The 22,702-nt window shown below is 41.5% G+C and overlaps 1 protein-coding gene across 1 annotated transcript in view; it reads right to left on the bottom strand.

The window, feature by feature from the left end:
- Positions 1-4,809: 4,809 nt before the first annotated feature.
- Positions 4,810-22,702, bottom strand: part of RNF11 (ring finger protein 11) — a 39,935-nt gene continuing 22,042 nt past the window's right edge. Inside the window, exons 2-3 of the mRNA XM_053249829.1 lie at positions 15,798-15,967; positions 4,810-7,417 (exon numbers count right to left, since the gene is read on the bottom strand). Of these exons, the coding sequence (XP_053105804.1) occupies positions 7,246-7,417; positions 15,798-15,967 (342 nt within the window). The 3' untranslated portion in view covers positions 4,810-7,245. The remainder of the gene's footprint in view (positions 7,418-15,797; positions 15,968-22,702) is intronic.

The raw sequence follows: 22,702 nt of genomic DNA, 5'->3' as shown, positions 1-22,702 counted from the left end.
TTTCCCAGCTTTCCTGTTTGGTAATATTCAACTGCCAACAAAAGGCCAGTACAGGTAAAAGATTCCAGAAGCCAGATAAACGATTCTGGTGCCTTACCAGTTTCTGATGCAGCTATCAATGATTTAGAACAAATGACTGAATGTTATAAACAAGTTGTTCTAGTAAGAACTAATCTCCCTACTTTCACTATCTCTACAACTGGACTAAATTTTGGTTCAAATCGAGGCCCACAAGTTAGATTTCTTGCACCTCAAGTGTTCACGCGTCTGCCGTCTTGCATCGGGCTGGATGACATCATTACAAACTACACCATTGAGGTGTCCCTGGGTGTCACTCACTACAACTGTACGGAATTTGACTCAAATCGGTTAGACAATCCTCAAGTTAGTGCACTTGTGCCTCAAAGGTTCACACATCTGCCTTCTTGGATCAGGGTGGATTACATTATCACAAACTATGGCATTGAGGTTTCCCCATGTTCACATTAGCCCAGTTGCACCTCAAGAATTCATTTATCTGCCATCTTGAACTGGGGTGGATGACATCATCACAAACTATGTAGCTGAGGTGTTCCTGTGTGTCACTCACTACAACTGTACCTCCCTGTGTTCAAATTGGTCAGAAAGTCCACAAGTTAGCCCACTTGCGTCTCAAATGTTTATGCGTCCAGCTTGAATCAGGGTGATGATCACAAACTATGCAATTGGAGTATCCCTATGTGTCCCTAAGCTGTAGCAAATTTGGTTCAAAATGGTTAGGTGGTTCACAAGTCAGCCCATTTGCGCCTCAAGAGTTTATGTGTCTGCTATCTTGAATCGGGGTGGATAACGTCATCATAGATTAGTTGAGGTGTCTCTATGTGTCCCTAGAGCTGTAGCAAGTTTGTTTCAAATCAGTTAAGCGGTTCACAAGTTAGGCCACTTGCGCCTCAAAAGTTTACGTGTCCACCATCTTGAACTGGGGTGGATGACATCATCACAAATTATGCCACTGAGGTGTCCCTGTGTGTCACTCACTACAACTGTACCAAATTTGGTTCAAATCAGTTAGACAGTTCTCAAGTTAGCCCACTTGCACCTCAGATGTTCATGTGGTCGCCATCTTGACCGGGGTAAATGACATCACAAACTATGCCATTGCAGTTTTCCCATATGCCCCTACAAATGTAGCAAATTTGGTTCAAATCAGGCAGTTCACAAGTTAGCCCACTTGTGTCTCAAAAGTGTACACGTCCGCCCTCTTGAATTGGGGTGGATGACATCATCACAAATGATGCTGCTGAGTTGTCCCTGTGTGTCACTCACTACAAATGTATCCAATTTGGTTCATATTGGTCCAGGTATTGCGCGGGGGGGCAGGACACAGACACACAGAATGCCAGGTGATCTCATAAGCCTACTGGAAAGTAGGCTAAAAACCAAAGCATAATGGACTTACATACCATTCAGTGATTCGCTGATCCAACAGCAGGATGGCTGCATTGATTCTGTTCACTTCAAAGCCATTTGCACTGGCTTACATACCGTGCAGTGTCCCTCCAATCCAAGAATGGGATGTCTGTGGTGGGTCCATCCAATTCTAAACCATGTCCATGCTGTTACCAAACTCTCAGAGCCTTCATGATGGCTAAGAATTGTGTCAGTTATGAAGTGATGCCTCTGCCATTGTTCCTAAAGGCCAGCAGCTTTAGTGCTGATGCAATTCTTAGCCATCATGAAGGCTCTGAGAGTTTGGTAACAGCATGGACATGGTTTAGAATTGGATGGCACCAGCACAGACATCCCATTCTTGGATTGCAGGGACACTGCATGGTATGTAAGCCTGTGCAAATAAATCTGAATATCTTTCTGGAGCAAAACCCAGGTTTAGACTATATCAAAAGAACTAGGGCGCAGGAACCAGACTAAGTTAGTCATGAGTAAGCACACTGAAATAAATGAGACAAGTTACTCATGACTAATAAATCTCATTAATTTCAGGGGGACTTAATCATAACTAATTAGTTTGGTTCCTTCCTGCCCAGGTCTTAAAATAAGTTTAATTATTAATTACTCCCTGTTGAATAGCGTATGATTAATTTGACTTCTTTCAAAAGCAGCATATGATCTGAACGATGCTGCACGTATTTTGAGAGTTAATGAGATTTTTATGGAGGAAGGTATTTTGAGCAGAAGGTTGTCCAGTGTGGACTGACACTGACCATAACATTATGGCATGCACAGAATATACAGTATAACACATGCAATATAGCACATATTTCCCCCCTCAATATTAGTTTTCCTTTTCAAAATCTTCTTCTTGTGGTAAACATTCTTCTTTCAACACAATCCAGCAAAAGTTAGTTATTGCAGCTAAGTTCCCTTGAAATTGATGGGAATTACCGTTTGATCCTACGCACACTTGCCCATAAGTCCCATTGAATTCAATGGGCTTGACTCATTCCTTTTAATGGCACTTAGAGGAAACTAATGCTTAACACAAAGCTAAATTTTGGTATGCTCTATTGACGAGGGTTATACAGGTTATTGATTATTTTAATTTTCATACATACACACAGAGTGACAAGTGTATAGAGAGGTAGTATTGCTTAAATTATTACCTAAAACAGTTACGTCTCTTCTGGAACACAGTTTTGGAAAAGGTCTGTAGCGTCACTGCTGCAGAATTATAAATCTTGTGAGTTTAAACTTTTGTGCATGTCTCTTGACACTCAAAAATAAAACAAGCAAGATTAATAATGGTCCATGGAATTGCTATAGTCCCAGTACTGGTTTTTTAAAATTTCCAGTAGCCAAACATGTTAAATTGTGCAGCCAATGTTCTGTTTCTGAAGTGTGCACAACTCTCTTGTCAAGCCTAAATATTTACCTGGCAGTCTATAAGTTTCAATGGAATTGCAATGTTATAAGAGTATTTCAAACAAGGCCAAATGTCCCTTGGTAATATATTTGATATTTTACTTCTATTAATTTAAGGTTATTTAAGAACCGCAAACACTAACACTAACCCACAGATCCTGCAAGTATCTGCAGGGTTCACACTGAATGTCAAAAGATTCTCCACTGTACAACTGAAAGAGAATGGAGGTAGGGTTGGTTAGCTTTGATGGTGATGATCTATTGGGGGAAGGCAGAGAAAGACTGAATTTAATCTCCTTCACTTTCCCAACCAGGCAGTCTTGCCTCAGGTGCTGAATGTGTGGTGCCAAGGAGCCAGCGTGGTATAGTGGTTAGAGTGCTGGACTAGGACCGGGGAGACCCGAGTTCAAAATCTCCATTCAGCCATGATACTAGCTGGGTGACTCTGGGCCAGTCACGTCTCTCTCAGCCTAACCTACTTCACAAGGTTGTTGTGAAAGAGAAACTCAAGTATGTAGTACACCGCTCTGGGCTCCTTGGAGGAAGAGCGGGATATAAAATGTAAGTTTAAAAAAAAAAAAGGTGTTGCTGGATCAGAGTAATTATGTTTTGTTTGAATAATTAAAGTAGTAGCACTTTGTTTAAATACAGGTCTGCCAGATATATTGGTACCAAACGGAAATTGAGCAACCATACCAATACAATATAATGTCAGTTAGTTCTAGCCTACATTGTTAGAGGAAATTAAATAAAAATAGTCATTGGTACAGGGAAGACCTAAGCTTTGGCCTGATGACTGAGGCCCTTTTCTATGTGACCAGAATGTTGGTAAGTATTTGCTAAGTTTATCTTTATATTAAGATCTGAAGTCGTAGGACTACAACTGCAAGGGCCAGATTGCTGTCTTCCTCTTGCCTCCAAGCATACACTACTTCCCAAAGAGATCAGAGCAGGTGTGGTGTCTGGATGATCTGGAACATACAGTAAATGGGGTGGGATGATTTGTAGGCTTACACACTTCTTTAACTGCTTCAAACCAGTTTGAACAACTGATAATTCCTATGAAACGAAGGACTCCATGCTTGAACAAGCATTCACACACAACAGTGATGGAAGTGGTGAAGAAAGAATTGCAAGTTGCTTCCGCAAGCAGTCTGCCCATGTCAAAGACCTTGATGGTAGATACAGAAGAATTTTAGTTGCTTTCTATCATTCTTGGTAGATGTAATAATCTGTATTTATCTAGCAATCATGCCCACTGAAATTCCTATCTAAAGTGCTTGACTTTCCTGGGAAATGATGTGCCAGGCTCTAATATACGCAGGTTCCAGAGCAGTAATTCCAATGCATATACTCCTACCACCAATATAGGATTTTGATCAATTATTGAGCATGCAAAATTCTAGCTACTATTTGATCTTCCTATTTTAATTATGAAGTTTTGTGTGATGACATAACACAAACATTCTGGTTTTAATAATTCACTGTTTAAATCTCATGCAGCTGAGATTTAAAATACAATTTAATATATTGTTTTAGCCAGAGGGTGTTAAAATAAAACTCTTGAGACTTAGAGTTTGGCACCACACAAAAGTTGGTCTTAAATACATAAATCTGTTACATTATTAAAGTAAGAGCATTTTAAAATCAATCTATTTAGAATTAGTTTCGTGTTTAGGGTCAGAGTTAAGCACCAATCAGTTGGCTTAAGGACACTTTGCTCTTGTTAGAATGTGGATAGTGTGTTGTTGTGAGAGTCCCTTCTAATTTTAGCTTTTTAGAAATATTTCTAACAAATATCTTAATAAAAAGCTAAAGTTTTATAAGTTGGGGGAAAATGAAATTGTACAAAACACCAAAAAAAAAAAAAAGGCACAGTAACAAATCTTTTTGTCACAGCTTCCCCTAACATCCCTTTGTAAGACAAAACACAACTATGAACATGAAACAGGTGTTTAAAAAACTGTTCATTTGCCAATTTTACAATTCAAAGTAAAAGAAGAAAATCCTGGCTATAATACTTGACAAGATCGACATCAACATTTCATGGAAAACTTCACATGGAATAAGAAAAGTAGTATGCTTTACTACTGAAAATATTGCACAACTTCATTTCCCCCCCTCAGGTTTACTTTCTGTAATTAAGAACAGATGAACTGAGCAGGGAAAACTGAAAAAAGTATGTTGTAGAAATGTAAATCAATCTAAGACTATACAGGACTTTAACTGCTTTCTTTTGCAGTCAGCACATCACTTACACTGCAACAATCTGACTTTATTTTAGAGTATATGCTTTGTGGATTGCAGTTTCTCACCACAGTTTAGAGAACGTTTGCACATTTGTGGACTCAGAGGCACAACTAGGGCTCCTCTCCAGCCTCTCCACTCAGAGCTATGGGGGCAGCTCTGAGCATGGCAGTCTGCCCCATCCATGAAAATGAAGGGGGAAGCCTGCTTGCATGGGAATTCTGTGTGCACATGAGACTCTGGATTGAGGCATTTGAATGAAAATAACCAACAATGCTTTGAGTAGCCTCTTCTGCAGGAGTAATAAATCATTCATTATTCTGATGTTTGCATTCAGTCATCCAATCTTGTAGAAATCACTTTTGACAGCTAATTTGCTCTGTACCAGTTGCTGCACAACCCTGGTTCTCCACTACAACTTCCATCACCCCCAGACATAGTAGGCAATAATCAGGGATGATGGGAGTTGTATTCCAACATCTGCAGGAGGGCTGAAGTGCAGTCCTGTTCTATACTGTAAGCATACAACCTTCAGTGAAGTTTGTTTTGAGCACATGACTCTAGGAAATTGTATTTAAACAATCAAGAACAGTCCTTGATACATCGTTGTTAACTGGAGATTGCATTTCATGCTAGACTAAAAGACTTTTTCAATGTATTGGCTTTAAGTCAAATATATAAAAGTTACATTAAAGAACATTTAAGAGGACAAAAACCCACATGCTAAGTGGATCAAAGAAAATGTACAACTAATCTTTGCAAGACTGTCTCTACCAAGCACATACCCTTTTCACTTCAGAAATGTAAATACTTGTAACAGTCCTTACCAGCTGCAGATCGCTCACTTGATCACTCCTATGTAATTCTGTGCCAAATATGAAATTTGCAATTTTTGTACAAAACATAAAATATAGATTTCATATCTGCTTGATAGACTGCTATGCCAGCCAGCAGAATACAAAAGATACATTTAATACAGAGACTGAGACACAGTATGGTCTTGAATCTAAAAACTACAAGAATGAGAGATGCAATATCTTTTTTTTATATGGTCCAAGATAACCCTTTCGGAAGGAAAGAAATTTAAGCAAATATTTTATTTTGTGATGTGTGGCAATTTTTATCATTTGCACTGTGCTCCATTTTAATTTGACAAATGTAAGATCAATATCATTATTTAATTTTTGTAATCTATTTAGGATTTGGAAGTAATAAGCGGGGGGAGGGGGTACTGGTTGTCTGCTTTAAAAAACAAAACAAAACACCTTCACGTTAAATTGTCACATAGAAAAGAGAAAGTGCATCTCAAGTTTGCTTACAAGCTAGGAAATCTTGAAGTCCGCATAATCCTAACTGCAAACAAAATATAGCACTTTTATAACAGGTTATAAATAAACTCGTTTTCAAGCATAGAGCCAGCCCAAAAATAATAATACACTATTTAAAAAGACCTAAGGCAAAATGGATTCCATTTCCAATGGATAAAAAAGAACTGTGCAAACAAGCTTAAAACTATTTTTGTGCCAGTGTTATAAAACATAGCTCTTTTTTTGTAAATAGAGCATTGACCCAAATATCAAGAACTTGTGAAGCAATTTGAAGAAAATTGTTGTGTTCTTTAAGAGAAGAGATTCTCCAGCCTCCCTTTATCTTCCTTTCAGTAAGAATGCTTTCATGCACGTTCTCTCTCTCTCTCTCTCTCTCTCTCACACCACACACAAACACACTCATCTTGGAAGTGCTTTTGCCATTTTGTTTCGATGGTGCTTGAGCAGAACTCCCCAGTGGAATGAGTAAGCACAATTTAATCTTTAACATCTTCAGGTTACTCTTCACACAATTCCTGTGGATGGGTGTGCTAACAGGCCTGCCTTAAGGAGCAACTATTTTTAAGCACTGGATCGAGGCTTTACATAAAAATAACTTTCTACTTTTTTCTATATTCTCTAAAACATGTGTTTCTCCCTCCTCCCCTTGTCAATACCTAGTTATTTAGGATTTCTTTTTCATTATTAAGAGATGATCTTTTTTGTGTGCATGATTTTGTTTCCCAATCCCTAGTTCTTTGGGCAGAATGACAAAGGATCAGACCCATTAAATTGGATGGTTTCCTTGACAGATCAGAAGAGAAGCTCTGGCTCAGTTAGACTCGTAAGATGACAACAATGCTGCATCGACGGGCTCCATGCAGGAAGGACACGTGAAAGATCTCATCAACCAGTCATCTATACAGTCCAGGTGGTAAATATGCATGCATGGCAGGAATCTGATAGGGTCCCCGTAAACAAAGTCCATCATACAGATCACACATCTGGAAATGAAAAGGGAAACAAGGCAGAGAAAATCTGAATTCAGCTGAAATATTATCCTGTTCAGCTAGCATGAAAGCTTGAGGAGAAATCTATTATTTGCTAAACTGCACTCTAATACACTTTTGCTAAAACTTGTACCTGTTCAGTTTTAAAGAAATGGGAAAACTAGTTCAAAGCAATCATTTTCCCTATTGCATCTAACTTATTAATACAATGCAAAACAATTTATACCCTGCCTTTCCCTAAAAGAAACAATGATAAATTAAACACAGTAACAAAAGCAATTAAGCAGCAGTAATATTTAGCTATTTATGCCAAGAGGGTAAAACAAAGTAGCAGAATTTTTAAAAAGAACATTTGGGAAGACCTACTAAAAGAGAAACTCTTTAATCAAGCCAGAATGTTTGCAAGGAGGGCACTAACCTCATATGTTGGGAAGTTCCACAGAGTGGGGGCCATCACTGAGAAAGCCTTTTCACATGCATCACTGAAACCTAAGATAATGGTGGCACACACAGGAAGGTCTACCTAAAAGATCTCATGGGACGGGCAGATTCATGTAAGGAGAGGTACTTTGGCCTCAAACTATTTAAGGCTTTAAAGGTAACAACCAGCACCTTGAATCATGCCTGCAAACTAACTGGCAACCAATGTGGCTAAAATAAAATCAGTACAATAGAATCATGGGGTCTGGCTCCCACTAAAATCCTAACAGCTACATTTTTGTACCACATGAAGTTTCCAAAAGGTCTTGGTGGAGAGCCACACACTGAGGCATTACAGCAGGGTGGCAAAGCTTCGGCCCTCCAGTTATTTTTGGACTACAACTCCATCATCCCCAATCAGAATGGTCAATAGTCAGGGGTGATAGGAACTGTAGGTCAGCATCTGCGGGAGGCACAAAGCTGTGCAGCCAATGCTAAGGTAACTACGTCATGGAAAACCATGAACGGATCGGACTAGAGACAGAAACAGATGCACTAGATGAGGCTGAGCAAAAGCCCCCTGTGCCATAGCAGTCTCCTGGATATCCAGAGACAATCTGCAGAAGATAGCTGAGCTATGCCAGAGTTTATATATTTAATTCTCTAAGGAATACCTGTGGCTAATCCCATGCATGGCAGCTCTTGCGAGCGTTTGGAGAGCTGCTGGAGAGCTGCGGCCAGTGAAGAAAATGCCAGCTGGTGAGCCAGGAAGCAGGCGGGGGGAGAAGCTAGAAAGCCACAGGGAAGGGGAGAAACTGGGGTGGGAAGGCGGGAGAAGGCCGACCCACCAGCCAACCAGCAAGTGCGGGCGTTGGGGAGAAGAAGCCGGTGCTTGGCCAGCCAGAAAGCGGCAGGCAGGCCAGCTGGCCAGAAATGGGGGCCGGGGGGCAGAAGGGAGAAGAAGCCCACCCGCGAGCCAGAAAGCGGGGGTGGGGAGAAGAAGCTGGCGCCTGCCCAACCAGAAAGCAGCGGGCAGGCCAGCCAGCCAGAAACAGGGGCACTGAGGGGAGAAGCCCACCTGCCTACCTGCTAGAAAGCGGGGGAGAGACAAGAAGCCAGCTCCTGGCCGGCCAGAAAGCGGGGGAGGGGGGAGAGAAAGGCGATGGGCAGACCGGTGGGGGAATGTGGTTGTGGCAAGTGGGCCGGCCGGCCGGCAGCACAGATGGTCTGCGCCAAGCCAAGCTAGTTAGATATATTGTTCTTAGTTATGTTACTTTTGAGACTACAGTTTCATTTGAACTGAAGAAATTGTTCATATTCTTTAGTTTTTATAATAGAGCCAATTGTTGATTAGTGATTTTATTGTGGCTCCTTCATAGTTATCTGGACTTTTAAAAAAATACCTTAGGGTTGAAATTTGGTTTAAGCCATGTGCGAGAGTGTATATACAGAATTATTAACAAAATAATAATCTCATGCTTGGAAGTTTCAAAATGTCAAGATTTTCATTTTACATTTTGCAAATCTACTTTTTAAAACTTTCCTCAGTACTGTCACACATTGGTACCCTAATCAATAATTCTGTGTGCTACTTTAGTGAAATGTATCTAATTCTGTCTATATGTTCCATAGCTTATTCTTCTCTTATAGATCTATTTGCTTTGCAGTGACATTGTGCTGTGGCTATATGGGGGTGGCTGTGGTCTATAAGGCTGTGGTCTATAAGGATAACATCTCCCTTACCAGGGTCCCTGTCAGGGTATCAGACCATATTGAATGTGTGTACTTGAGTTTGGGGACCAGGGATAGACTGGGACTTCTGTTGGTGTACCGACTGCCCTGCTGCCCAGTGGAATCCCTTACTGAGCTCACGGACTTGGTCGCGGAACTCGCGTTGGAGTCTCCCAGACTCTTGGTGCTGGGGGACTTCAATGTTCACTTTGGGACCAATCTGTCCGGGGTAGCTCAGGAGTTCATAGCGGCCATGACAACTAAGGGCCTATCCCAAGTGGTCTCTGGACCGACGCATATTGCAGGTCACACACTTGATTTGGTATTTTACTCTGATCAGGGTGGTGTTCCGTGGGTGGGGACTCCTGTGATTTCCCCACTGTCATGGACGGACCACCATCTGGTTAAGGTTGGACTTACAACCACTTCCCACCTCCACTTCCCACCTCCATAGGGGTGACGGGCCCATTAGAATGGTCCGCCCGAAGAGGTTATTGGATCCATTAAGATTCCAAGAAGCCTTGGAGGGATTTAATGTTGGCTTTGCTGGTGATCCTGTTGATGCCCTGGTTGAGAATTGGAACAACTTGCTCACCAGGGCAGTAGAGACGACTGCTCCCAAGCATCCCCTCCAACCCATTTCAAAATTGGCCCCTTGGTATATGGAAGATCTACGGGGGCTGAAGCGGCAAGGTAGGCAACTGGAGCGCAAGTGGAGGAAGACTCGACTCGAATCTGACAGATTGCGACATAGAGCACATCTAAAGATCTATGCTCAGGCAATATATGCAGAAAGGAGGCAGTTCTTTTCTGCCCGTATTGCCTCTGCGAGTTCACGTCCAGCGGAGTTGTTCAGGGTTGTGAGGGGATTAGTATCTGCCCCCCCTCCCTTGAACCAGAATTTGGAGTCATCAGTTACCCGCTGTGTTGTGTTTAAAGAGTTTTTCGCGGATAAAATCTCTCGGTTTTGGGCCGGTCTAGATGGAGACTCCACAATTAATTTGATGTCTGAGCTGGAGGTGCCCAACAACTCCTCTTATGTAATTCGACTGGATCGGTTTCAGTTTGTGAATCCTGAGGATGTGGACAAGCTGCTTGGATTGGTGAGGCCTACCACTTGTTCTCTTGACCCTTGTCCAACATGGCTTGTTCGATCTAGCAGGGAGGTTGTTGTAAACAGCCTGGTGGAAATCATAAATGCTTCTCTGAGGGAGGGTAGGATGTCTCCTTGTCTTAAGGAGGCAATCATTAGACCTCTTCTAAAGAAGCCAGCATTAGATCCCTCAAAGTTGAGCAATTATAGGCCTGTTTCCAACCTTCCATGGCTAGGCAAAGCAATTGAGAGGGTGGTGGCCTCTCAGCTCCAGGCGGTCTTGGAGGAAACTGATTATCTAGACCCATTTCAAACTGGTTTTCGGGTGGGCTATGGGGTAGAGACTGCCTTGGTTGGCCTGATGGATAATCTTGGCAATTGACAGAGGAAGTGTAACTCTGTTGGTCCTTTTGGACCTCTCGGTGGCTTTCGATACTATCGACCATAGTATCCTTCTGGAACGTCTGAGGGTGTTGGGGGTGGGAGGCACTGTTTTACAGTGGTTCTGTTCCTACCTCTTGGATAGATTCCAGATGGTGTCGATTGGAGACTGTTGCTCTTCAAAATCTGAGCTTAAGTATGGTGTCCCTCAAGGCTCCGTACTTTCTCCAATGCTTTTTAACATCTACATGAAACTGCTGGATCATCAGGGGATTTGGAGCTGGGTGTTACCAGTATGCTGATGACACCCAGATCTACTTCTCCATGTCAGCTTCTTCAGGAGCTGGCATATCCTCCCTAAATGCCTGCCTGGAAGCAGTAATGGGCTGGATGCGGGAGAATAAACTGAAGCTGAATCCAGATAAGATGGAGGTACTTATTGTGCAGGGTCAGGACTCTAGAGACGATTTTGATCTGCCTGTTCTAGATGGGGTCACACTTCCCCAAAAGGAACAGGTTCGCAGTCTGGCAGTACTTCTGGATTCACACCTCTCCCTGGTTTCTCAGGTTGAGGCGGTGGCCAGGGGTGCTTTCTATTAGCTCCGGCTGATACACCAGCTGCGTCTGTTTCTCGAGATCAATGACCTCAAAACTGTGGTACATCTGCTGGTAACCTCCAGACTTGACTTTTGTAATGCGCTCTATGTGGGGCTGCCTTTGGACATAGTCCGGAAACTTCAGTTGGTTCAGAATGCGGCAGCCAGGTTGGTCTCTGGGTCATCTCGGAGAGACCATGTTACTCCTTTACTGATGGAGTTATACTGGCTGCCAATGGGTTTCCGGACAAAATACAGTGCTAGTTATTATAACTTACAAAGCCCTAAATGGCTTAGGCCCTGGGTATCTAAAAGAGCATCTTCTTCGTTATGAGTCCCGCCGCCCATTGAGGTCATCTGAGGAGGTTTGTCTCCAGTTACCACCAACTCGTTTGGTGGCTACACAGAGACGGGCCTTCTCGGTCGCTGCCCTGATATTGTGGAATGCGCTCCCTGCTGAGATATGATCCTCCCCATCTCTGGCAATTTTCAAAAAACACCTGAAAACCCATCTTTTCACCCAAGCGTTCTCAGCTTCCTAAATTTTGGGGGTTTTAATTTCTGGTTTATTTTAAAATTCAAAACCCGATTTTGGGGGTTTTAATCACTGTAATTGTTTAATTGTTGTTTTAAAATGTTTTTAAATTGTTAATTGTTATATTGTTTTTTAATTTGTTTTAGCTCTTTACTGTTTTAGTTGTTTGTTTTAATTGTAAACCACCCTGAGCCATTTTGGAAGGGCGGTATACAAATCAAATAAATAAATAAATGAATAAATAATGGAAATTGTTATTGCTAATTTTTATAAGCAGGACCAAGCTATGCAGCTATGTAGGAAACTTGTGGAACGAAGTTGCTTATTGCCACATAATTCTTCTGAGTAGCAGAGAAGGAGGTCTCTCTGGAAACAAAAGTACTGCTATATTCATTATCTTTTCCATGACTCCTCTTGTGACATAATCTTCTTCCCTGTAGGCCTATCTTCAAAGATCAGCAGGCAATGTTGGAACCTCTAGTTTAAAGATTTGGATTGGAAGATTAGTCTCTGACTATCCTTCTGCAATCACATTTTTATCCTAGGCTTCTTCTCTCCATCTATATTTTCAACCTTTTCCAGGGCTGCTTGCTTATAGCACACATGGAGGTAATTTGGCACTTGAGCGATGCAGAATGGTGGTAAGCAAAAGTGAAGGAATCACAGCAATTTCAATCCATCTTCCCATACGAAAACAACTTTTAAATTTATTTCTATATTTTAATCTTACAACGGAAAGAAAATTGGCTTGGCTCAGACTGTCTGCAATGCAATATGCAGTTCATTCTATATGCCCACCCACCCTTTAAAGAGTAAGAAATGGAGATGTATTTAAAGATGAGAAATTCCAGTGCTGTTGTCCCAGTTCTGTAAGAGCAATGCCTAAATATAAACAGGCTGCTGAATCTATTTTATTGAGAATTATGCAGAATTAAGGCTGAATCACAGCATCTTGGGGTCTGTGCTTCATGGTATCTGCTGGTGAGGGACTCTCCTTGTTGGAGATGAACTTCCAGTGCATCGACCTTTTGCACCAACTGTCCTAATGACCAGTAGGGGCATTGGGAGTAGAGACAGTGAGTAAGGATCTCCCTATCTGTCCCTACTCTATGACCCCTGAACTGACTCTGCAGCACTTCCTGTGCTGAGTCACAATCCTTCCTTTCCTCCTAGAGAGCAGATGGACACATCTCTCTCTCCTTACCTATCCACTATGTAGTCCTTTAGATTAGATATAGGTCTTTCCTGTCTAAGTGTATTTAACCAATAAATGTTTAGTGTTTAGTCATACAAGGATCTCCATGTGTTTTCTCTAAATAGCTGCAATATCCAAACCATCCTCTGCTACCTACCCCGTAATTGGAGTGTGTGCTCATTCCTTAGTGCTCTGCTGTTTTACCTATTGTGGGTAAAAATCAACAACCTCTAACACTCCTCTCTATTAGTTGCCACTCAACAATGGTGGCCATTACACCACCTCATCAGTCATCACTGGTCCCACTGAAATCAATGGGGCATGGCCAACTAACATTCTCTAGACTGGGACCATTGTATTTTTGCTGTGCAGAGAGAAGCATGTAAAGAAACAAGTTATGATATACTGATCTTCCCCAGGGAACTTGAAACACAAAGGTTCTGTGATAATGAATCAGAGTGGTGTAGTGGTTAGACTAGGAATGGGGAGACCCAGGTTCAAATCCCACTCAGCCATGAAATTGGGTGACTTATCTCACATTGTTGTTGCAAGGATAAAAGGAAGTAACTCCTGCATGCTTCACTGAGCTCCTTGGAAGAAGAGCAGGATACAAATATCAGTCACACGTTCTTAACATGAAACCTCAAGAGGTTTAAGGAGTGCACCTTAAGTGTACTTTACTCACTGCATGAACCATTACACTTTTTTTTTTAAACTGAAAGTGACTTTGGAACAACTATCTGACCATTAGAGAGAGGTATGATTTCAGTTAAACTTCCACAGGTGGGCTGAGCATGCTGTTTTGTTCATAGCACCACTCAAGGCAGGTATTTAACAACGGCAGCTAGATTTACCCGTTCATAAAACTAAGTAAGCTATCTTCCTAAATGGCACATGGTGTACATTCAAATTACTTCTTAACAAGCATTGTTCAAACATAATTGCTGCATTGCTGAGTTCATAATCATAATATAAGGCATAAATATAAGACAGACCGCAATTGTTCAAAGTATGGTGAAAAGCTTAGTTATTTTCAAGAGGTCTAAGGTAAATATTTTTATTTTATTTAACATATTTATATACCACCCACTACCAAAGTCTAGGTGATTTACAATAATGAAACAAATCCAAAAGATTAAATTTTATATATGTTTTAAATGTGTTGAAATTAAAACAATCAATAAAATTCAACTAAAAATCTTGGCTAAAGAGATATATCTTCAGGTGTTTCCTAAAAGCCATCAGGGATGGAGAAGCTCTAATCTCAGCAGCAAGTTTGTTTCACAGCCCTGGGGCAACTACAGAGAAGCCTCGCTTTTGAGTCACCACCAGACAAGACAGTGACACCCTCAGACAAACCTCTCCTGATGATCTTAATAGGCGGCAGGGTTCATAACAAAGAAGGCATTCTCTTAAATATGTCAGAAAAAAGTCTAGAGGACATATTCTTTTTAAAGGGGAAGCTAAGAAGAAATAAATCTCCACAGAAGAGAGAGAAAGCAGTACAGGTGTGAATATAGAAACCGCAAATAACGAAACCTTACTTCTATGGGAATCTAGGGGTTAGGTTCCTACACACACAGAGAAGGCTAAAAATTGGGTGAGGGGGATAATAAATAAGAGAAATAAAGTACTCTGCCCTGATTTCCAGGTCTCCAGCAATGCCCCCCCAAACCAACTCTAGCAAAAAATCACGGTGGCCGGGGGGGGGGGAGAGCTTTAAGAGCAACAAAACAGCTCCATGCCGCCTCCAGACTGGAAATGACTCTGGAAGTCATTTCTGGGGGCCCTGAAACAGTAGATAAGTGAAGATAGCCTACTTTTGCACTTGCAGATATGGAAACCAGGTCTTAGGACCTCACTGTGGATAGGTAAAACTGGTTGCCAAAACTGTGGATAACGAGGGCCACCTGTATGTGAATAACTCAACAAGGTTTTGGAGAAGTGTCTTGAGATGAACCTTCTTAGGTAAAGACAACAATTGTTTTGCTCAACATAAGGGGCTCAGAGGTGATCAAGGGCGGGGACTGTCCATTTTGTATTCTTCTTATGGGATAACTAAGAGTCAATCTACACATTATGTTAAACATGGAGTTTGGTTCTTGTGTGCTGCTTTTTTGAGGTGGTGATGGTGTTAAAGAAATCGGCTGTGTGAGTGGTGGAAATCTGGATCAGAACTACAGCAGTGATGGAGGGAGACTTCAATCCTTTCCCTCCATCATGGTCTTGATAAGAATCAGCACAAATGGAAGCTTTGGTACCAAGATAAACAGCAGCTAGCAGGAAGGGGCAATCTGGCCCACAGGAGACTCCCTTACCTCCACCACAGTCCCAATATGAATCCCCACCCGCAGCTAGTTTTTAGCAACAAAAGTTGGGGGACCCAAAATTCTCCTGTAAAAAGTAGCATTTCTCTAACTTACTCTCTGATTTTCTTCTCAGAACCATCTCTTCCTGGATCATAGACTCCTTTCGGCAGGTGCTGTATAAGGCCTATCCGTTGCGCTATCCTAATTTGTTCCTCTTCTGTAAGCTGTGTTGCTAGGCGGGTCTGGCTAGGAGTTGGGTGGTAAACTGGAACCGGAAACTGTTCCTAAAATAAAACATTTGGGTGGGTAGAGAAAGGGAGAACAAATAAGTTTGCCTAGTTGACTTAAATTCATGACAGAAACATATTGGTGGAAAACTGTTTGTATGACACTTCCTCCTTTACCCACAGTTTTATGGCTTAATTATAAAGAGATCAGAATAAACAGTGATGCCAACTTCACTGGAAAGCTGGCATGGGTCTATTTTCTAAAAAGACCATTTAATTTTGTCTCCAGGAGTTCTTCATGGATTAGTTAAACACATGTACAAAGCTGACATGAGAGCTGGCAAATTATACTTACAAAGTTTGATTAACTGATACATTTTGAGACTACCAATAGAGTTTGTTTTAGAACAGTTTAGGAAGTATTGTTTCTGAAAAGGAAGACCAATTTAGAAACTTGTAATTTTAGGAAAGAATACCTTCCTCACTGAATGCTTAATTGCTCGCATTTATTTATTCGAGGAATCCTTTACTGCTTAAGTCACAAACAGTAACTTAGAGGTTACAAAGTTATTTCATAGTAATTGAATGTTAATCGGATGCAATTTAGCATTCATATATTAATATTGGTGCCATACATCATAGCAATTTTCATCACAGAAATGCCTCAGTTACACCTTCCTTTTTGCAAGCTGCACATGCAACCGGGTCACTTGCCCCCCCACAACGTGCAGCAGAGGTGAACGGCTAGACTGCAACCTTCATTTTTTCAGGCTAAGTGGCATATGGACAATCTCATACATGTCATTCTGCCCATGATTGATTGATTGAATGAATGAATGAATGAATTTATAACCACCTAATATAGAAATCTCTAGGTGGTGTACAGAATTAAAACACAATATAAAATATAAAACATTTAAAAGTCATAAAAAGATAAAAAATCACAACAGGTAAAAACACATTAAAATTTAAACATTAGATTTCAGTTAAAAATCTGGGAAAATAGGTACATCTTCAGAGCCCTCCTAAAAGCAAACAGAGAAGGGGATGCTCTTATTTCAGCAGAGAGCGCGTTCCAAAGCCATGGGGCAGCCATAGAGAAGGCCCAGTTCCAAGTTGCCACCAAACGAGTGGCAACCATAACTGGATCTCTGCATATGGTCTTAATAGGCGACAGGGTTCACGACAGAGAAGGCATTCTCTTAAGTACCCTTGACCTAAGCTATTAAGTGCTTTATAGATGATAACAAGTACTTTGCATTTCGTTCGGAAACGTATCGGCAGCCAGAGCAGTTCTTTTAGAATCAGTGTTATATGGTCCCTTCAGGTAAACCCAGAGACCAATCTGGCTGTTGCATTCTGTCCCAATTGTAATTTTCAAACTATGTACAAAGGCAGCCCCATGAAGAGTGCATTACAGTAGTCAAGCCTAGAGGTTACCAGCAGATGTACCACCATTTTAAGGCCATTTGTCTCCAGAAATGGACACATCTGGAGTATCAGCCAAAGCTGATAAAAAGCACTCTGGCCACAGCTTCAACCTGAGAAACCAGGGAGAGTATGGGATCCAGGAGCACTCCCAGACTACAAACCTGATCTTTTAGGGGGAGTGTAACCCCATCCAGAACAGATAGATCTAAGCCATATTTCGGATCCTGACCCCCTACAGACAGTAGCTCCACCTTGTTTGGATTCAGCTTCAGCCTGTTATAACTCCTCCAGCCCAATATTGACTCCAGGCAGGCACTTGGGCGGTGGAGTGGAACCGGAGTTCAAATCCCAGCTCCCTGGGGGACTCTGGGCCAGTCATGTATCTCTCAGCCTAGCCTACCACACAGGATGGTTGTGAGGATAAACATAACCATGTATACCGCTCTGGGCTCCTTGGAGGAAGAGCGGGACATAAATGTTAAATAAACAAACAAACAAACAAACAACACTATTCTGCATTAACAGATCACACAGCCATGTTTTGCTCCACTAACAGAAAAAACAGATGAGACAATCTAGATATTTTACCAGGCTATATTTATTTCCAAAGCAGACTGACTTAGGATATAATATAGCCTGAGTGCAAAATTCTCTACTGGGCAATCATTCCATTGGCTTACTGCTGTTACTCCAAATATCAAGAATGGTCATCATGTGCATGCCATGTACAAGGCCATACACAGTGGGTTGTATCTTAACTGTTCACATGAAAGCTTTCTGTGGCAAGTTCCTTCTGCGACTGTAAGGAGAGCTTTTCTCATGAAAGCACCCCTTGCTTGGATGCAACTTTTGTTCCATTCATAGAAAGAGCTGGCGGCCATGTGAACAGTTAGGATACAACCACATTATCTTCCCTATTCTCAGCTGGCTGTGTAAGAGCATTAAAAAAAAAAAAAAGCTAATACATTGTGGGGTGGGGGGAGATTTCTATCCTACCCTTTTCCTTTAAAGCCTTTATCATCCGTGGCATCTGGTGAAGGTGCTCCTAAAAGTGCAAACGTTGTCTTTCTGCCCCCCATTTCTCCCCCTTTCCACTGCCTTTTTCTCTCTTGCCTTTTCCTCTCTACCCCAATCCTGTCAAAACTTGGACTAGAAGCTCTTCAGGATAAGGATCTGTCTTTCACTGATGTGACTCTGTAATGTGCACTGATGGTGTGATATGAACAAGAAGAAAGTTTGCAAAGTCTAACAGATTGATACCAGTCCAATAAAAGAAGAGTCTGTTTTGTCTCTTTCCTAACAAACTGCCTCAAGATTGTGTCATTGCCAGCTTTGGACATGAATCTCTGGACAGCTGAGTTGCTTTGGGCTGTTATGCTGCTGATTAAAAGATAAACCACATGGCTCTGTGGTCACAAGGAGTTGACACCGACTCGACGGCTCAGCTTTACCTTTATTATATATGGCACTTTTATTTGTGCCTCCACTGAGTACACTTTTTTGCTGGTACAGAACTAAGAAGTCTGGGGAAATCCCATGAAAACTTCACTTCCTTATACTGGAATGGGTGGGTGGCTGGCTGGAGGTATTGATATTTTTTTTCATCCAAGCACTGCAACAGGTTTGAGCAGCAACCCACTCCTTGCAGAAGGTTGGATTCTCTGTGCCATCTCTAAGATGAGTGGAATCTCATGCCGGGCTCTGCAACTGCTTCTGCCAGTGTTGTCAGAAGATAAAGGGGAGTGACTGGGACTTAATGCAGCCCCCAAAGTCTCTGCTGCTGTCGCAGCCCTTGACACTTATCTGGCAAAAGCAGGTGGTGTAACTGACAGAAAGTGACCTCCTTCAAGACCGATCTCCTGTCTTCCTCTTTGGATCTCTAGTACCAGCTTTGATAGCTACCTACAGCTCTAGCACTAGTTTAGATATTCACCCCATCTGTGTGTGTATGTGATCAACATCTCCACTGATCTGGGCATCCCAAGAATCGGCAAAAGATGTGGGGTGGCTCTGCAATACATGATATACACCAGGGATGCACAACTGCCCAATGGGCCAAAACCAATCATGACTTGGCATGTGGGAGCTGAAGTCAATTTTAAAATTAAATTAATTATAATTAATTTTAAAGTTAATTAAAATACCTTAATTTAAAAGTTTTAAAAATAATTTTTAGATTTAATTAATTATTTTAAAAGCTAGGAGAGGGTGGGCTTATGTTTGCTCCTCTCCCCAGCAGCCTTCAACCAGCACTGGTGGCCCTGCTGCCTCTTAGCCACCACCCAGGCAACCTCCCTGGGTGGTGAGACTGCCATAGGGCTGTATGCTAGGCTCTCCCAGCCCTTGGCTCTCCCCACCACCGCCACTGTTGCCTCTAGCTGCGCCATTCCACTCCACTCCACCCAGCGGGCTTCCAGGCAGCAGGTAGGAGGAAGCTGCCATTTGGGGCTTTCCTCCTTTCTGCCACCAAAGAGCTGCTTGTATATGGAGTAGTGTGGCAGCTTCATGGCAGGGGAAGGAAGGAAAGGCTGAACCGCAGCTTCTTCCTTCCACCTGGCCCATGTGTCCCACTTCAGGGCCAAGTGCCATTTGGCCTTTCCTTCCTTCCCCCCACCATGGAGCCAAGTACAAGCGGCTCTTTGATGGGGAAGGAGAAAAGCCCCAAACAGCAGCTTCCTCCTACCTGCCATCCGGGAGCCCGCTGGATGGAACAGCACGGCTAGAGGCAGCAGTGGCAGGAAAGCCAAGGGCCGGGAGAGCCCAGAAGGCCACCAAAAGCATGCCTGCGAGTCGGATGTTGTGCAGTCCAGATATACACTATATATCACCCACCAGCATAGAGTTAACTTGCATAAGGCCATTTGTTGCCCTAAAAAGTGCTTAACTCATTGTTGGGCTGAGGATAAAATATTAATTCTTAAAAATATATATTTTATAAACATTGTCATGACTGCTTCTTAGTTTAACTTTTCAAAACAATGCAGTTCTGAAGCTAAATTCTTATTTTTAAAAAAATCAGATTTAATGCAAAGCATTTTCTAAGATATTGCATGTTGATAAACAATTTTATCAAGAAGTAATCTCCGCTGGTATGTTTCCCATGGGTAGGTTAGGTGACAGATTGTGAGGAACTGTGAGGAAAGGGTTTAGGTGACAGACTGTACAAGGATGGGATAGGGGGTATCAACTCACCTATGTGCCCCTTTTTGTTCTTTAAATCAGGCCTCACAACCACTTTCCATGTCATTGTGGCAGCTCTGCCACAGCCATGACTACTTTGGAAGGCCCTCAATCAAGACTGAGGGTTTAGGAAACATGTACCCCAATTATTATGAAGCTGATCATGCAAATGCATTTAATGTAAACACACACACACACACACACACACACACACCGAGTTTTCTAAAACAATGATCAAAAGTACAAATAATAATGAGGCCCCAGCTAGAAAGAACCAAGACTTCCCACAAGGCTGAGGAAATGTGGGCTTTTAAAGCCACCATCATTCCATACCCCCAACCCAATGTTTTCTGTCATGACACCACTTGCAGTTATCCAAAATCTTTGGTTCTTCTCTGTTTGCAAAATCTTGAAGGTTAAGGATCTTGATGCAAAATCTTGATGGCTACAGATTGCTGTATGTCTCCTTGCCTGTATATCTGGCAAGATGGACGTTATCCAGAGCTTATATTCATACAAACCTGCTTTTTCAGCCTTGTGTTGCACAGCATTTTCATGTTTGTACTGCATTAATAATGATTTTGTAATACTCCAAAAACAGGTCAATGGTAGCTCTGGAACTCATAATCTCTGGATAAAGATTATCTGAAGATTACTTTACTCCACATAATGAATTGATATAATGTTCTGGTGGTGGTTGTTTTTTAAAGAGAATTTCATTTTTTAAAAAAGTGTTCAGTTTGCCATTTAAAAAGCTCTTGCAAGCATTGTTTCCCTAAAAAGAGAGAAACCCCAATCTTTAGTCATATAAATGTATTTTTTTAGTTGTTTGGTATTTATCATTATCATTTGGTATTTATCATTATCATTGGTATTTATCATTTATTTATCATTACAGTACGTGATAATACAGAAGAAACAATACAGGAACAACATAGATTGCAATTCTAAGCATTTTTACTTAGAAGTAAGCTCCTTCTAAAATGGATGAACTTATCACCACATAAGCAAATTTGTTACTAAGAGTTTTATTTTATCCTGGTCCTAACAGTGGTTTTGCTACAAATAATTGTTTAGGATGGGGTATAACAATTGTAGAATTATTAAAAACCAAGGGCACAATCCAGTACAGAGTTAAAACCATTTAAATCAATGGGCTCAAGAGTGCCACTCTGTGTTGGATCATGATCAATGATGATATTCTTTTGCAGTTTTTAGAATTGGAATATTGATATTACCCATTCTGTCTGTTATGCCCACAAGACCTGAGCTCAAGATCCTGGATTCTTGAACAAAGTAGACAAAATTATTATTTTTATTATCTTGTTTACACAGTCAGACAGGTGTTATTGACTGGTTTGTTTTATCCAGACATCAGGTCCTTCCCATGGACCTGGGATGGCTGAATTTTATTGTCAGTTGTTATAGATATCATCGCAGAATATAGGCTGTTCCCAGTAAAGCTGCTTTTTGTAATTGGCTGATGGTGATTTCTGTGGCCCCTATGGTGTTGAGGTGCTCTTCAAGGTCTTTTGGGACTGCACGCAGGGCGCCAATGACCACTGGGATTATTTTGGTCTTTTTCTGCCACAGCCTTTCAATTTCAATTTGTAGATCTTTGTATTTGGTGATTTTTTCTGTTTCTTTTTCTTCTATTCTGCTATCCCCTGGTATTGCTATGTCAATTATTTTGACTTGTTTTTCTTTCTTCTCGACTACAGTTATATCTGGTGTATTGTGTGGCAGATGTTTGTCTGTTTGTAGTCGGAAGTCCCATAATATTTTTACATCTTCATTTTCTAACACTTTTTCAATTTTATGGTCCCACCAATTTTTGGCTACAGGTAGCTTGTATTTTTTGCAGATGTTCCAGTGTATCATCCCTGCTACCTTGTCATGCCTTTGTTTGTAGTCAGTCTGTGCGATCTTTTTACAACAGCTGATTAGGTGGTCCACTGTTTCATCTGCTTTTTTACAAAGGCGGCACTTGCTGTTTGTTGTTGACTTTTCTACTTTTGCTCTTATTGCATTTGTTCTTAGTGCCTGTTCTTGTGCAGCCAGTATTAAACCCTCTGTTTCTTTCTTCAAGTTGCCATTCTTAAGCCATTATCAGGTCTTGGTGATGTCCGATTTTCCACTTATATTGTGCAAATATTGACCATGCAGTGGCTTCTTTTTCCA

Source organism: Hemicordylus capensis, chromosome 4, assembly GCF_027244095.1.
Source record: "Hemicordylus capensis ecotype Gifberg chromosome 4, rHemCap1.1.pri, whole genome shotgun sequence".
Classification (NCBI taxonomy): Eukaryota; Metazoa; Chordata; class Lepidosauria; order Squamata; family Cordylidae; genus Hemicordylus; species Hemicordylus capensis.
This window is presented reverse-complemented; position numbering and strand designations above follow the sequence as displayed.